The sequence below is a fragment of the Spodoptera frugiperda genome, chromosome 7, assembly GCF_023101765.2.
Source record: "Spodoptera frugiperda isolate SF20-4 chromosome 7, AGI-APGP_CSIRO_Sfru_2.0, whole genome shotgun sequence".
In the NCBI taxonomy this organism is placed as follows: Eukaryota; Metazoa; Arthropoda; class Insecta; order Lepidoptera; family Noctuidae; genus Spodoptera; species Spodoptera frugiperda.
The window spans coordinates 3,607,854-3,621,973 of NC_064218.1; the positions used below are offsets into that span (position 1 = coordinate 3,607,854).

General features: G+C 35.9%; 2 protein-coding genes across 5 annotated transcripts in view; one reads left to right on the plus strand and one right to left on the minus strand.

The window, feature by feature from the left end:
• Positions 1–570: 570 nt before the first annotated feature.
• Positions 571–5,141, minus strand: LOC118266379 (protein PRRC1). The gene is made up of 10 exons (XM_050695023.1): positions 4,893–5,141; positions 4,587–4,750; positions 4,279–4,424; positions 3,903–4,021; positions 3,257–3,403; positions 2,900–3,002; positions 2,348–2,518; positions 1,774–1,963; positions 1,140–1,308; positions 571–701 (listed from the first exon to the last, which is right to left on the minus strand). Exons 2-9 carry the CDS (start codon positions 4,725–4,727, stop codon positions 1,183–1,185), a joined length of 1,143 nt encoding a protein of 380 aa, XP_050550980.1. The 5' UTR covers positions 4,728–4,750; positions 4,893–5,141; the 3' UTR covers positions 571–701; positions 1,140–1,182.
• Positions 5,142–5,333: 192 nt separating this feature from the next.
• The window catches only part of LOC118266055 (sorting nexin-2), a 482,399-nt gene continuing 473,612 nt past the window's right edge, over positions 5,334–14,120 (plus strand). For 2 of the 4 annotated variants that reach the window (XR_007705470.1, XM_050695020.1), the window contains exons 1-8: positions 5,335–5,571; positions 7,737–7,850; positions 9,846–10,089; positions 10,718–10,903; positions 11,626–11,747; positions 12,325–12,531; positions 13,118–13,234; positions 13,705–13,824. Coding sequence is in view for 2 of the 4 variants with exons in the window: in XM_050695020.1 (XP_050550977.1) it covers positions 5,479–5,571; positions 7,737–7,850; positions 9,846–10,089; positions 10,718–10,903; positions 11,626–11,747; positions 12,325–12,531; positions 13,118–13,234; positions 13,705–13,824 (1,203 nt within the window). In the remaining 2 variants the exon portion in view is untranslated. Of the gene's footprint in view, positions 5,572–5,994; positions 6,049–7,736; positions 7,851–9,845; positions 10,090–10,717; positions 10,904–11,625; positions 11,748–12,324; positions 12,532–13,117; positions 13,235–13,704; positions 13,825–14,120 lie in introns of those variants that run through there. The other 2 variants (XR_007705471.1, XM_050695021.1) reach the window with 2 other exon arrangements.

The following is a 14,120-nucleotide window of genomic DNA, read 5'->3' on the forward strand; positions in this document are numbered from 1 at the left end:
CTACTACTGCTTTGAGCCAAAGCCTCGGTAACCAGCTTTATTCAATAGTTGCCTCTTGCGACCTTTCAACCAACGGATTGGATCGTTCCAAAACAATCAGAATGTATCTTTAATAGCAAAAACAATCAAAACAAATTCAATATAGCATTATAAATTAGTAGATTTACATTGCAACGCAAAATCATTCGAAACTCATTTAAATTCGTACGCAACCACATCTCAATCAGTCCAGCCGTTTACGAGTTCAGTGACATACACACATACCTTAGAGGTTTTTAGTTGCTTTTAAATAACCTGCATAACCCCGTATTTATTGTAAAAATGATATATAAATAAAAAACCTACCTAGTACCTACACATAACAATTTATAGCTATATAAATTTCTAGGGGTCAATAGGCTCACCACCTATTACATGGGACATACAACATAATTGTGAAATGTGGGTGTACATTGTACAGTGGCATTAAGTACCATAATGTGCACCTCTGCCTACCCTTTCGGGAATTACAGGCGTGGCGATGAATAAATAAATTTCTATTTCTTTTCTATAGTAAGTAAGAAAACACAGTTGGCCCCAAATAAATTTTATTCGTATAATAAATCTTATCTACATATCGTTATAATAGTAATTATAATTAGTTAAGTATAATTTATGCTATATAATATAATCTATAGATTCTTTACATTCTTCTCTTGTCCCTGTAACAAAAGATAATATATTTTAATTTCATAAATATCTTTAAACGAGAAATATCCATAACATTTAATTTACAAATTAAATTTTAAATAAGTACAATGAAGAAAAAGTCGTAAGGAAACGTACGAGTTTGTTTTACGTTTAACGAGATCGAAACGAGAGCGCGTTCGACGCTGTGATTGGTTGGTTCATTCGAGCCGGCCAATCAGAGCGCCGAACGCGCTCTCGTTTCGATTACTTTAAACGTAAAGCCGTTTAATTTTGGTTGGTTTGTTTGTTTGGACGTATTAGTCTCCGGAAGTACTGATGCGATTTGAATTATTATTTTTGTGTTAGATAGTCCATATACCGAGACATGTTATATATAGGCTATATAACAGCAAGTAAAACCGCGCGGAAGTAACTAGTAAATTATAATACATTAAATATTATATACTAACTGTACATAAGTCTAATCTCTTCCTTCCTTCCATCCGTCGCCACCTACGCCTCATTGGCGGAGACGGCGAGCAGTCGTTTGTATGACCCGGCCAGTGAGCGCGCCGTCAGCTGCAGTAGGTCCCGTCGAGATACTCCTGTTGAAGCCTCCTGCCATTGTGTGTGGGGGACCTGGGTGTGGAGGGGTAGGTATAGAGACTTTAAAACAGAGACTTGTTTCACAAAACCTGGATAGCCCGATATGTATCAGATAACTTTGAATTAACAACGTAATTTGTATGCTCTATATATGATATGAGTTTATTTAAAGATGCTAAATTAACTTAGTTATGTGGTAGGTATAATTAACTTTAGTCTAAGGAACACAAACTCCAAACGAAAAATGGTGCAGAAAAATATTGCACATTTGAATTTCATTGACTTTGGGTGACTAGATTACCGGACGAATTACCGGAGACTGATCTGCGTAGAGGATGAATCAATGTGTTTGTGTTTAATTTTTCTAAGCTATAGTAATTTGCTATAGTAATTTACGCCCACTTACAACTTATTACGACTAGTTATTAAGAAAAACTGGGCAATTTTGTAAACTGACGAGTTAATTATTTATCTAAGAGTGAATATTTTATGTTGTACCTGTAAACTAGCAGCCATAATAGATCCAATAGTGACGCTGTACCCGGTCTGTGCGTGCGGGTAGTCGTGCGGCGTGGCGGCGGCGGCGGCGGCCAGCGCGGCGGCCGGCACCGGCGTGCCCTGCGACTGCAGCTGCAGCTCGATGCCCAGCGACGGCTGGGACAGCACCATCAGGGACATGTCGTACCATCTGCGAGGGAGATACAGGGTTATAGTGTTTAGTGGACAGGTTCGTAGGACACTGTACAAGTACATACTGTACAATTCTAAAAATAAATGCGACTATGGATGATTTTTTGAGGTATAATTTGATAAGCTATCGCCGCGGCCCATGGACACCCGAAATACCAGGGGCGTTACAATTGTTGGGGAATCGGGGATGCGGAAGGTAAGTAGTGGGAATTCATGTTTGTTAATTACTTAATAGATTTATATTTAGATAGAGAACTTAAACAGAGATTGATCATAATGTCAAAAACACATGAGTTACTTGATATTATCCAGGTAGAGAGAACGAGTAAGTGACCTTAGTCCGAATATTTATTTATAATCCAGTAGTATCCTAGACACAGACCTATCAGTAACAGACTCGTGCAGGAACCCCTCCACGGCCACGACGGGCACGTTATTGTTGAGGTCCCCGTGCACGGACCGTACGTGCGCGATGCGTTGCTTGGCCGCGGCGTACGCGGCCGCGTACCCCACTGGCTGCTCCGCTGTCACCTCGCTTTGTGCTGCGTACCCACTGGAATTTGAAACGTATTTTGTGAGGGATAAGGTTGATTGTTGATTATATTATAGTCAATCAATATTTGAAACGTATTGTGTAAGGGATAAGGTTGATTGTTGATTATTATATTCAATCAATATTTGAAACGTATTTTGTGAGGGATAAGGTTGATTGTTGATTATATTATAGTCAATCAATAATTTAAAAAGTAAAAAGTACCCCAAAGTTTAGTTCGACGGTTCATTAATCTGCCGTTGCCACTCGACACTGGCAGTATAGTCGACAACACCATATTAAAGACTTTGTTACCAATAAGTAAGACAAAAAAACGCATACATTATAATAATATATTTTTTTTATAGTTAGGCAACCAAATAAATCTTTCTTTATACTTACACCACATTAGCTTTGCCGAAGACAGTTTGAAATGCATCTCTGATCGGTGATACTTTCACTTCTTTATCTGATGCTACCACCACTAGGAGATCCCCACCACTTCCTGGAACAAAAAATAATCTTGGTTGAAAAACTTGAATGGCTGAATGGCTTAGCATAAATATAGAGTGACATAGATTTTTTTTTTAATATACTTCTATTAATTCATAATAAAATAACCTTATGAACTCAAAAACAATCCAGATTTTGTTCCTGTTAGTTTTAAAACAAAGGAAAAGTGTTATCTAATCTCTAGTGTTATGATAATTCAAATTAAAACACAGTAACATAGCCGTCAAATAGTAATGAATGACTTACTCAGATACTCCTTCATTTGTGGGTCAAGTGTGGTGATCATTGAGTCAACGGAGCTTTTCGCCTTCTCAGCCACACGCTGCAGTATCCCTCCGGTGGACACTGCTCCCTTCATCCATGTGAGCAGACCACTTCCCGGCATTATGTCACCTGGTATGGTAATTATTTAATCAATAATAACAGGGACAGTTAATCATAATTTAATTGAGATAAAAATGTCAATTAGAATTTTTTATATATTTGAAGATTAATTTTTTACAATAGCATAGAAAATCTCTGTTCTACGAACATGCTCATGTCCAAAGATTATTTAAAATATAAAGCAACTAGCTACTTCCACGCGCTTTCAACCACTCTGCTCATCTCCTATTGGTCTTTTTTTTTTTTTTTTTTGAGGGGGAAAATCATCCAATGACTTTTCCCGCCTTGGGCGAGGCGAGAAGGAGTGTCAGACTCTTACTGACTAAAAACCACCCCGTTCCTTCTCCTGCTTTTCGAGCCTATTGGTCTTAGTGTGATGTTTTATAACCTTCTTCGATAAATGCACCATTCAACAATAAACCAGTAGTTCTGATATATTGATATATATTTTTCATCAATAATTAAATATGAATGTAAAAAAATAAACTGCACAAGCTGGTAATCTTACCAAGTTTGTCAATCTCCGAAGTGGAGTCTGGCAATGACTCGGGAGACTGTGATGCCTGTGAGTCTTCAGGAGACCTGATTGACATCACTGGTTCTCCCTTACCTAGCGGGATTGCAGGACTGAAAACCAAAGAATTCAATTATTAATATTCTTTTACTGTACACAGAATTATCTTTATAACCTGGCAACCAATATGTTTTAACTTTATGTCTTGCCAGTATAAAAAAAAAACAGGAATCAGCATAGATAATAATTAATTAATTAACAATATCAAATAAATTAATCTCTACAAGTAGATATTATCTACAAACCGATAATATCATCATATTTTCATTCACAAATAAATATTATTAATAACATTATTGTAATGAAATACCTGAACTTCTCAGCATTATCTTCCTGTGGAGGAGGTTCATCTCTTCCTTGTACTATGATAGGCTTCACTGGCAGAGGGGCTGGGATTGGCTGACCGGCGACAGGCAGTGGAGCTGCGATTGGCTGAACTACAGCTGCTTGAGGGACCTGCAACCATAGTCAACATTTAAAAAAATATCACAAAGTCATTCTCTTAGCAAAATTACAGATAAACTAATAAAAACTTGTTTATACGCTTCATTAAGATTTAACATTGAAGTTTAACTACTAAAGTAAAGTCGTAAAAAACGTAAATAAATGTCAACCTACCTCAACAGCTGGGACTACAGGAGTTGGGAGAACAAAGTTAGGCAGCTGCGATGGAGGTGCCACGCTCGATAGCAAGTTCCCCGAACTGCCTACAGGTGCCGGCGGCTGCGGGATCTTCGGCTTCTTATCCAACCCACTCATTTTCTACTATCACTTACACTACTCTAAAATACACAAAAATACCATCAAAATCATATTCTAACATACCTTTCATTAGTCGAAAGAGCTAAAAAATTAAGCAGTAACTATAATTCACTTCAGTAATTATAACAAATCACCAAATAAATAAGTAAAACATATTTTTACCTTCACAACAAAAACAATATTTTCGTGGATCACTTTTTTTTAATGATTTGACAGCTGATAAAGAAAGGCAGGCTTACGTTTTGTTATTTAAAAGGACACGTAATTTTCGCCACATTGCAGCATATAAACTTCTTTATATTTTGGTTTACTAACGAGCAATCAAATAATGAATAATTTACTTCAAGACAAATCTAATAAGAATTGCAGATTATTTTATTTAAAATTAAATGATCAAAATAACGATTTTCTAACTTGATTGAATCTGTATTTGTAAACAGAATTGAATACGTCACTAAAAATCTGACAGTGGCATAGAAGAGTTCCATAGCAAAATACCGCATATGTCTAACATCATACATTTTTTATCTCTTTTGCTCTTTACTGATTTATGTTGAATATCATTTCAGTAATGTTAAAAATCCTATATAATTTATAGTTATAATTGCAGAAAGGGGGTTGTTCATTTCTGTCAAGCAAATCTTGGTATCGGAAACTTATCTCGCTGTTTTCGGGAAAAATTTGATTAGAAGCTTATACTGTTCGTGTAGTATATTGTGACTGTGTCTTCATCTAAAACAAATTAACGATGTCGGAAGAGCCAGATACGCCGCCCTTTAGCACAGTGGATATCAACAATGATAATAGGGATGACGAAGATCTTTTCGCGTCTGCGGTCCAGGTATCTTATTGGAATCCTGTTTTATTAACTTGTTGTGTTCGCGTCCGCCCCCCGGCGGCCCGGCGAAACGTTGACGCCCCTATGCATGACGAGAAATGATGGAATTTACAACATTCCAACAACCTTATGGTGGTGATACTAGTTTATTGCAGTTAATTACCGCTTATTACCATTATTACACACATTTTGCACGAGAATCGTGAGTAGTGTTTTTCACAACATTCTGACATTCTATGGAACTTGATTTCTCTTTGAATGATCCTTGAAACATAATTAAATTACTGAATCAATGCCCAACTGAAACAAGACAATGTATTATCTCTCCTATTAGTCACCTTTCTGATAGTCTGTCGTTCAGTTGTTTTTTGTTTTCTTATCATTAATAAATAGTTTAATATTGTTTTTAGAAGATAGTGAAAGTAAGCTTCAATAATTGCAATGGCTTTTGATTTTAACCCTGTGTTTACTTATACGCAGGTAATGTGCAAAATATTACTTTATTTCTTTATTTAATTAATTTAATTTGATGAGGTTTCATACCACATTAGAAGTGGCTACCATGTTAAACACTGGTGACATAGTCATATGAATTGGACATTCGGTTACCATTTGATGAAAAAAATAAATCCATTTATAGTCTTTATTTTCTATATCTTTTAAAACAATTAAATATCATTTGTAATAATGTTTAAAAATCAACTGGTTCTTCTTTATGAAACCATTAAACTGACATATCACTATTTTCCTCTTATATTAAAAGGAAATTAAAATTCATACTATAAAATTCTATATCCTTGTTGCAAAAACTAGCTTTTAGAACAGCTTAGCAATATGTTACTATTGTTATTGTTTCTATGCAATAACTTGATATTGAATACCAATCTAAATAATTTAAAAACAATTTTCTTTTAAAAACCAGAAGACTTTATTGTGGTATAAGCCAGTAAACGAACAGACTTATCACCTGATGGTAAGTAATTGCCGCTGCCAATGGACATTAAAACAAACAAACAAACAACATTTTTTAACAATTTGTACAAAACAAGAGTATAATAGATAGTGTGAATCATTTTAGTTTCGTAAAATGAGTTGATACTATAATGAGTTGATACTATTATAAAACTTTTTAAATGTAAGTGTGAATAAATATGAGTAATTACTTTTCAATAAATTGAGTTTTACTCCTTCACCTACTTCTAATAGAATAGTAGGGGATATATAATAATATATATGGCATTTTCTACCTTATTATTTTGTATCTAAGTCAAATATTTAATACACCAGTATTCAACTCTAGGCTAAGAACATAGTTCAAATAAGAACAAAAGATACAACAAAACAATAGGAGATCTTAAACTTCATAAATATATCCACAATGCGGTTTAACAAACCATTGGCATTGTGCCAATTAATTTTGTACCTTATTGTCATAAGATTAAATTATAAAGCAACATGTCATTGATTTTTTTTTGAGAAAGATAAAATATGTATGTAAGATGTTAGACGTTGTAATGTCTGTTGAGTCATACAACTATTTGATGTAAAAAATATTTTATATAAAGTCACTAAAGTATGAAATATTTCATTAAAAATACTTTACTTAAATATTCAATTATTTTAAATATTGGCCAACCAATTACCAACTAAAAATTGTGGGACCTGAAAATGTGGAGTTTCAGTTTTCAAGGGATCTCCTTTCTAATTAAAAAAATGTTATATTGTTTTTTTTTCTTACAACTTGTCTAATAGTCCTAAAATTATACCTGCTTTACAGTACACAATATTTATATTTCCATCTAAAGAAAAACAATTTACATTACATACTAAAATCTACAATGAGAGCGGTCACCTGTGACTACCTAGTTGTCAGCAAAAAAACGTATAATAACTTATTTTCATATCTTATATTTACGGAAATTGTCCCATTCACATAACATTTTTATATAAATCAATTCATTATAAGCCGTCACCGGTGACCGCCTAGTTGTCAGCAAAAAATCGTATAATAACTTATTTCAATATCTTATATTTTCAGAAAATAAATAAATTCATTAAAATACTATCTCCATACAACACGATAATATAGTAGTTATCCCCACTGTATTACACAAGTAACTGTCCATTGTGTATCTATTATCTATTAAATAATCTGTTCTTTATTGCAGGAAGTCAGTTTGGACTCGGAGGTGAATGGTGCGCGCGAAGGAATCGAGAAGGCCGCCATTAGTGACGCTCCGCCGTCTATCACCGCTTCACTGGCCAGCCCAATCATGGAGGAGGTAATTTATTAATAAAATTATAATGTTATAGCATAATTACTATGCCTAATTATCATTAAAAAAGAGTAAAAACGTTAGGCGTTAGGAAGTATAGATATTTTATAAGTCTAATTCTTTAGTGCTTCGGAATTTGGGATCTGAGATTTAGTCACTAATCTTCCTCTTTAATATTTAAAATATAATTTATTACTATGCCTAATTATCATTAAAAAGAGAGTAAAGACGTTAGGAAGTTACTTTTCATTGAATATTTTCTTAAATGTTTACTTAGTGCTTGGGAATTTGAAACCTGAGTTTTAGTCACTAATATTCTTCAAGGCGGGAAACAAAGATGTAGTTAAAAATATGCCAAACATGCACAACTACTAAATTCATTAACTAACTTTACAGACTCGAGTCTGTAAACTCTGTAAAGTATTAGTAATAATCTGTATATTAGAATCTCAAGATTAAGACTTAATAAACAACAGTCACACTTCTTATACTTGCTTGATTTGTAATTCTAATTACATGACCACTTCGTCGTTGATTAATTGCAGTTGCGACCAATAGACGTGAACATCATTCAGGTTATTCATTTAACACAGAAATAATTAGGTACTGAAAAGACTAAAGACTCATTATGGCTTCGCATCGAATACAATATGGTGTTAGCGTGGACAATGCTTACTTGTACAAGGTCGCACATTAATCTAATTGGCTAAAATATACCTAGTATTAGGTAATGTATCAGGTATCTACATAATACCGGCTCAAATCCGCGGCCCGTACCCTTAGTATGAGTTTGCTTTACGTCGAAACGAGAGCGCGATCGGCGCTCTGATTGGTTAGTTCATTCGCGCTGGCCAATCAGAACGCCGAACGCGGTGTTGTTTCGGTTTCATTCAACGTAATGCAAACTCGTACTAGGCTCTCAAACATGAGATCAGTCGACGGGAAAGCAATTCGTGCGCGACCGACTATCTAACTTGTTGCTAAGTAGGTTGCTTTGATATAAATAGCATTATTGTTATAAATTCTTGCTAAATTGAACCTTTTCTTACTTCAAGATAAAGGTTTATTTAGCGTACACTATTGTAACGGGACAAAAACTATAGAAAAACATCATTTGGACAGTCATGTAAAAAATCAAGTTTCAATTTTATATTAAGAATTGAAATCCGTTGTTTGTTTGGCCTTCTATGCCTAAACTGCTCAACCAATTTTGATGGAACTTCATAGTAGTATTAATTTATACAATAGATGTCCCAGATTGACACAAGGGATATAAATGTGATATAGGAAACTTTAATTATCATCATCATCCCATTTGTTAAAAACTTTAATGAAACACAACACGTTCGACCTTCCGTGTTGTTCAACTGTGTTAATTAGTGATGTTTGTGTTTTTTGTGAATTACTTCGAATTAGTAGTCGACTATAGAACCCACATAAATAGCGATAGTCAATGGACTCGTCCATGACTTTTAGCGGCAATCACTTAATGAATAGATTGATATTGAAGTTACTTTCAGGATGCGCGCTGTCTGTAAACGACTAGACTGTCGAAACATTCATAAATATAAATTAAGACGACAAAAACTCATTAATTCTTTAAAGTTCTAATGAAGTCGATAAAATTCAAATGCATTTGGTATATATCAGCTATCCAGGCATTGTGAAATAGGCTGATCTGACTCTACAATGCCGGAACTAACACTCAGACACATTGATTGGAGGTTCATATTTAGTAAAAATCTGGCAGAGACACATTCTAGGATGCAGACGAGAACTATTTATTTTTTAAAAACGTTGCTCCACACTAAGACTTTCTACTGAGTCGTAGCTGCATTTTCACATACAAGATCATATACACATCACATCCAGACTAGACACAACAATTTGTGGATCACACAAAGAGTTGCTCCATGCAAGAATCATACCCGCTACACGTTCCGCGACAACCGTGCAGTCAGTCTATTACCAGCCAGTTTACACCATAATTTCTATCCACAGATAGCGACAGAACGCGCGAACAACATAATAATCACGATCACGGAGCCACAAAAGATCGGAGAAGGCATGAGTTCGTACGTGGCGTACCGAGTCCTCACCAAGACTAATATGCCGATATTCAGCAAGCATGAGTTCGCGGTGCTAAGGCGGTTCAGCGACTTCCTCGGTCTACATGAGAAGCTGACTGAGAAGTACTTAAGGTCCGGCAGGATCATACCGCCGGCTCCTGAGAAGAGTATAGTTGGTAAGTACCTTCCTCTTAAATCACTCTATCTATTTAAAAACACAGCATCAAAATCCGTTGCCTAGTTATAAACATTTGAGCATACAAAGGGACATAATAATAAAGAAAGCGACTTTGTTTTATACTATGTAGTGATTGTCATACCAAAGGTACACAAGAAAAGTAGAATGTTATACCCATTTTTAGCCAGTATTGAGCGTAGACAAATACAGTACCCTTAGAACGAGTTTCCTTTACATTGAACGATAACAAAACTAAAGCGTTTGGCGCTCTGATTGGTTGGGTCATTCACGTAGGCCAATCAGAACTCCAAACGCGCTCGATTTCGTATTTGTTCAACGTAAAGCTATCTCGTACTAAGGATACAGAGCAGATATCGTTGCGGAATCCATTACAGTTTATTCACAACCCTTTGGCTTCAGAGTTTCACTTAACTGTTTTTGGTTATACTTAATTTAGACTTATTCATTCAGAATTAAAATACGACACGTTTCCTAATTGCCAACAGCATCCTTTCAATATTTAGCCTAACTATGATTCCAAACCTTTTGCCAAACATTAACATCATAGCAAGTCCTTTAAAGGAAGAAAAAAATCAGCAGCAAATTATTCTTCTTCAACATTCAAGGTACCACAAAACTGAAGATGACATCTACCCCGTCGACGGAGAGTGCGAACGGCAGCTCGGCGGCGGGCAGCGTGCAGTCGCAGTTCGTGGAGCGACGCCGCGCAGCGCTCGAGCGCTTCCTCAACCGAGTGGCGCAGCACCCCGTGCTCTGCATCGACCCGGACTTCAGGGAGTTCCTCGAGTCAGGTTTGTGACTGAATCTGGGGGCCTACTCTAATTCAACGAAAAATAAAATTTCGTCCGAAACTTCGCAGATTGCATACTACAACTCTAATTATTGCGAACTTTCGTGAACAAAAATGAACGAATGAAATGAAGATAAATAAATAAGTTTTGATATGGAATGAAAAATAAAACGTTATTTTAAGTAATATAGTGCTCCCACTAGCAGTTATATAACGTTATACAACAATGTGTAACAATATAACATTTGCAATAGCGTGTAACATTCTCTACAATTATTGTTATAATTTGTTTAAACACATTGTTGTATAACGTTATATAATTGCTTTTCAAGCTGGAGCCCCGGTAAACTTGTTAGATAGTCTGCAGCTCCGGATCGCTGAATCTGAACTTAGAATAATGTTTTTGCTATTTGTTCTGCAAAAAGTCAGTGCTCCACACATTTTTACTTTGATCTATTGAGTTTGTTACTAACCCGACTAAAGAATTAGTTTAATTTCCGTGCTCTGTACTGACACAGATAATTTTAAAAGAGATATTAGACCTTAAAAGCCTGACGAGGTGGTATAGGGTATTATTGCTAGCGACCAGGTGACTAACAAAACGAAAGATGTAAAACTTGATGACTAGAATAGACCTTTTATATTCCACTATTGCCACTAATCCTAGTAAGTTTAAAGAAGAAAAAAAGAAGTGATGTTAATGAAAGAATTTAACTTACCCAGACACAGAGTTGCCGAAAGCGACGAGTACGTCAGCGCTGAGCGGCGCGGGAGTGCTGCGTCTCTTCAACAAGGTCGGCGAGACCGTCAACAAGATCACGTACAGAATGGACGAGTCTGACCCGGTATGTAGTTATTGAAAAATATATTAAAACTAAATCTTTTACTGTAAGACAGATTTTGTAACTTTTTCGTAGCCTTATCACAAATGTGCTATAATAATTAATTTAGTATGTCCCACGAAAGTTACAATAAAATGTGCTATAATAAAATCTATTTTCTTTTTTAGCTTTCTTGACATGATTTATTGATTGACGTTTACCACATTATTAATCATGAATTTTACGGACTATAAGTCCTTAGCATGAATTGAAACTAATCGCATTATCTTGTCAAACAATCACTATCTCAAAATTGTAAAACATAATAATTGGGTAGTTTCCTAGGTCAAAAATAAATTATTTTGATATTTCAATATAATAAAATATCCCAAAATAATCGTATTTCATTTATTCATTTGACGATATACTTATTTATTTAATTTTTCTTGCTATTTTTTGCGTAATAAGTATGCTATTTGACGCAAAAAAAATTAAGACGTCATAATTTGCAATGTCATACAAAATTCATAGAAAAGTAACGTTTTTGACATTTCGATAAAAGTATTGAATTTTACTAGTAGGATAATACCCTATTGTGTAGTGGTTCGAGGAGCGCTCAGCCCGTGTAGAAGCGCTGGAGGCGTGCCTCCGCCGGCTGTACGGCGCGTGCGAGGCGCTGGCGGGCGAGCGGCGCGAGCTCAGCGCGCGCACGCACGAGGCGGCCCGCGCATGCGCAGCGCTCTCCGGCGCCGACCCACACGCACCGCTCTCCCGCGCACTCTCACACACTGCAGACCTGCACGAGAAGGTATACTCTATCTATTGTAATAATCTATGCACATTGGATAGTTTCCGCAGTCAAAAATAAATTATTTCAACTTTTCAATACAATAAAATATTCAAAAATAATCACACTTTCATTTATAGATTTGATGATCTACTTAATTTTCGATTTTTATCTAGAATTAAGTCTGCTATTTGACGGAAAATCTGATGACGTCATAACGCACTACTTCATTTAAAATAAATAGAAAATATCGTTCTTGACGTTTCGAAAAAAAAGTATAAAATGTAATTATTGTCTATTCTAAAAACATAACACAACGTGAGAGTTATACTTCGACCTGAAAGAGATGGCTCAACCAGAGTAATCAAAACTACGACGGTATGACCTAACAGTAACAGGCGTGAAATAACGTTTATGTAGTGTTTGACTTTAAGTATGTTTACCACTTATAACATAGCCGTGCGCAATCCACATTATTTTTCAACGTTTTTATTTAATTAAATTTGGTTTCGCACTGAATCTAACTGTCAGAAGTCACATGACAACCAACCAATCTAACTTAATACTCTAACACTACAATAACCTATGTCTGCTCGTCTCCCCACAGATCGAGCACCTGCGACTAGAGCAGTCTAACACAGACTTCTACGTGCTGGCAGAGCATGTCAAGGACTACCTCGGACTCATCGGAGCCATCAAGGATGTCTTCCATGAGAGAGTCAAGGTAATATATACCAACTATATAATATTTAAAGAAATCAATTTAAAGACTGTATACCTAGTGGTAATATGCTTCAGCAGTATATTTGAATGATTTGGCTTATACATTTCTATTGTATGAGTATTCAAGGACTTCAATTAAAAAAGAAGAAATGTTTGAGGACGTAAATAATTCTGTCAAGAATATTAACTATCTCATCATTATCAGCAGTAAGACGTCCACTGTTGAACAAAGGCACCCCCTTTAGCCCTCCACGTAGAGGGGGGAGGGGGGTTGCCATAATTCCCACGTTTGGCAGGCGGCTTGGGAATCGCAGTTATATCACCGTTATATTTTAGAGAATGATGCTACCCATTCCTCGGTAACTGGTCGCAGTTTTAGGACATACCCGGGTCCAATGCAACTATCTAAATATCAAATATAACTTTTTACCTAAAGTGCCTTGTATTGTACTAACATTTTCTTGGTGGCAGGTATTCCAAAACTGGCAGCACGCTCAGATGCAGCTGACGAAGCGGAGAGAGAACAAAGCCAAGGCCGAGCTCGCCAACCGGCCCGAGAAGATCGAACAAGCCGCCAATGAGATTATTGAGGTAATAACCTATATTTACATGTACTATTAAAATAATTATTTCAGCGCAACAAATAAATTTTAGCATTTGTATAACTTGTACTTGAAAATTTGCAGGGCCTAAACCAATTTTAATGAATTCTTACAGCTTAAGCAATTTCTAAACTCATTTTTTAACTGACTAACTCGTTGGTCGAGTGGTCGCAAATGCGACTGCCGGGGCTCGGGTCTGATTGCCGGGTCGGGCAAATTATTACTGGGCATTTTTCGGATTTTCGAGAATTTCTCAGTAGTAACACGGAGTCTAGAATTGTGTCC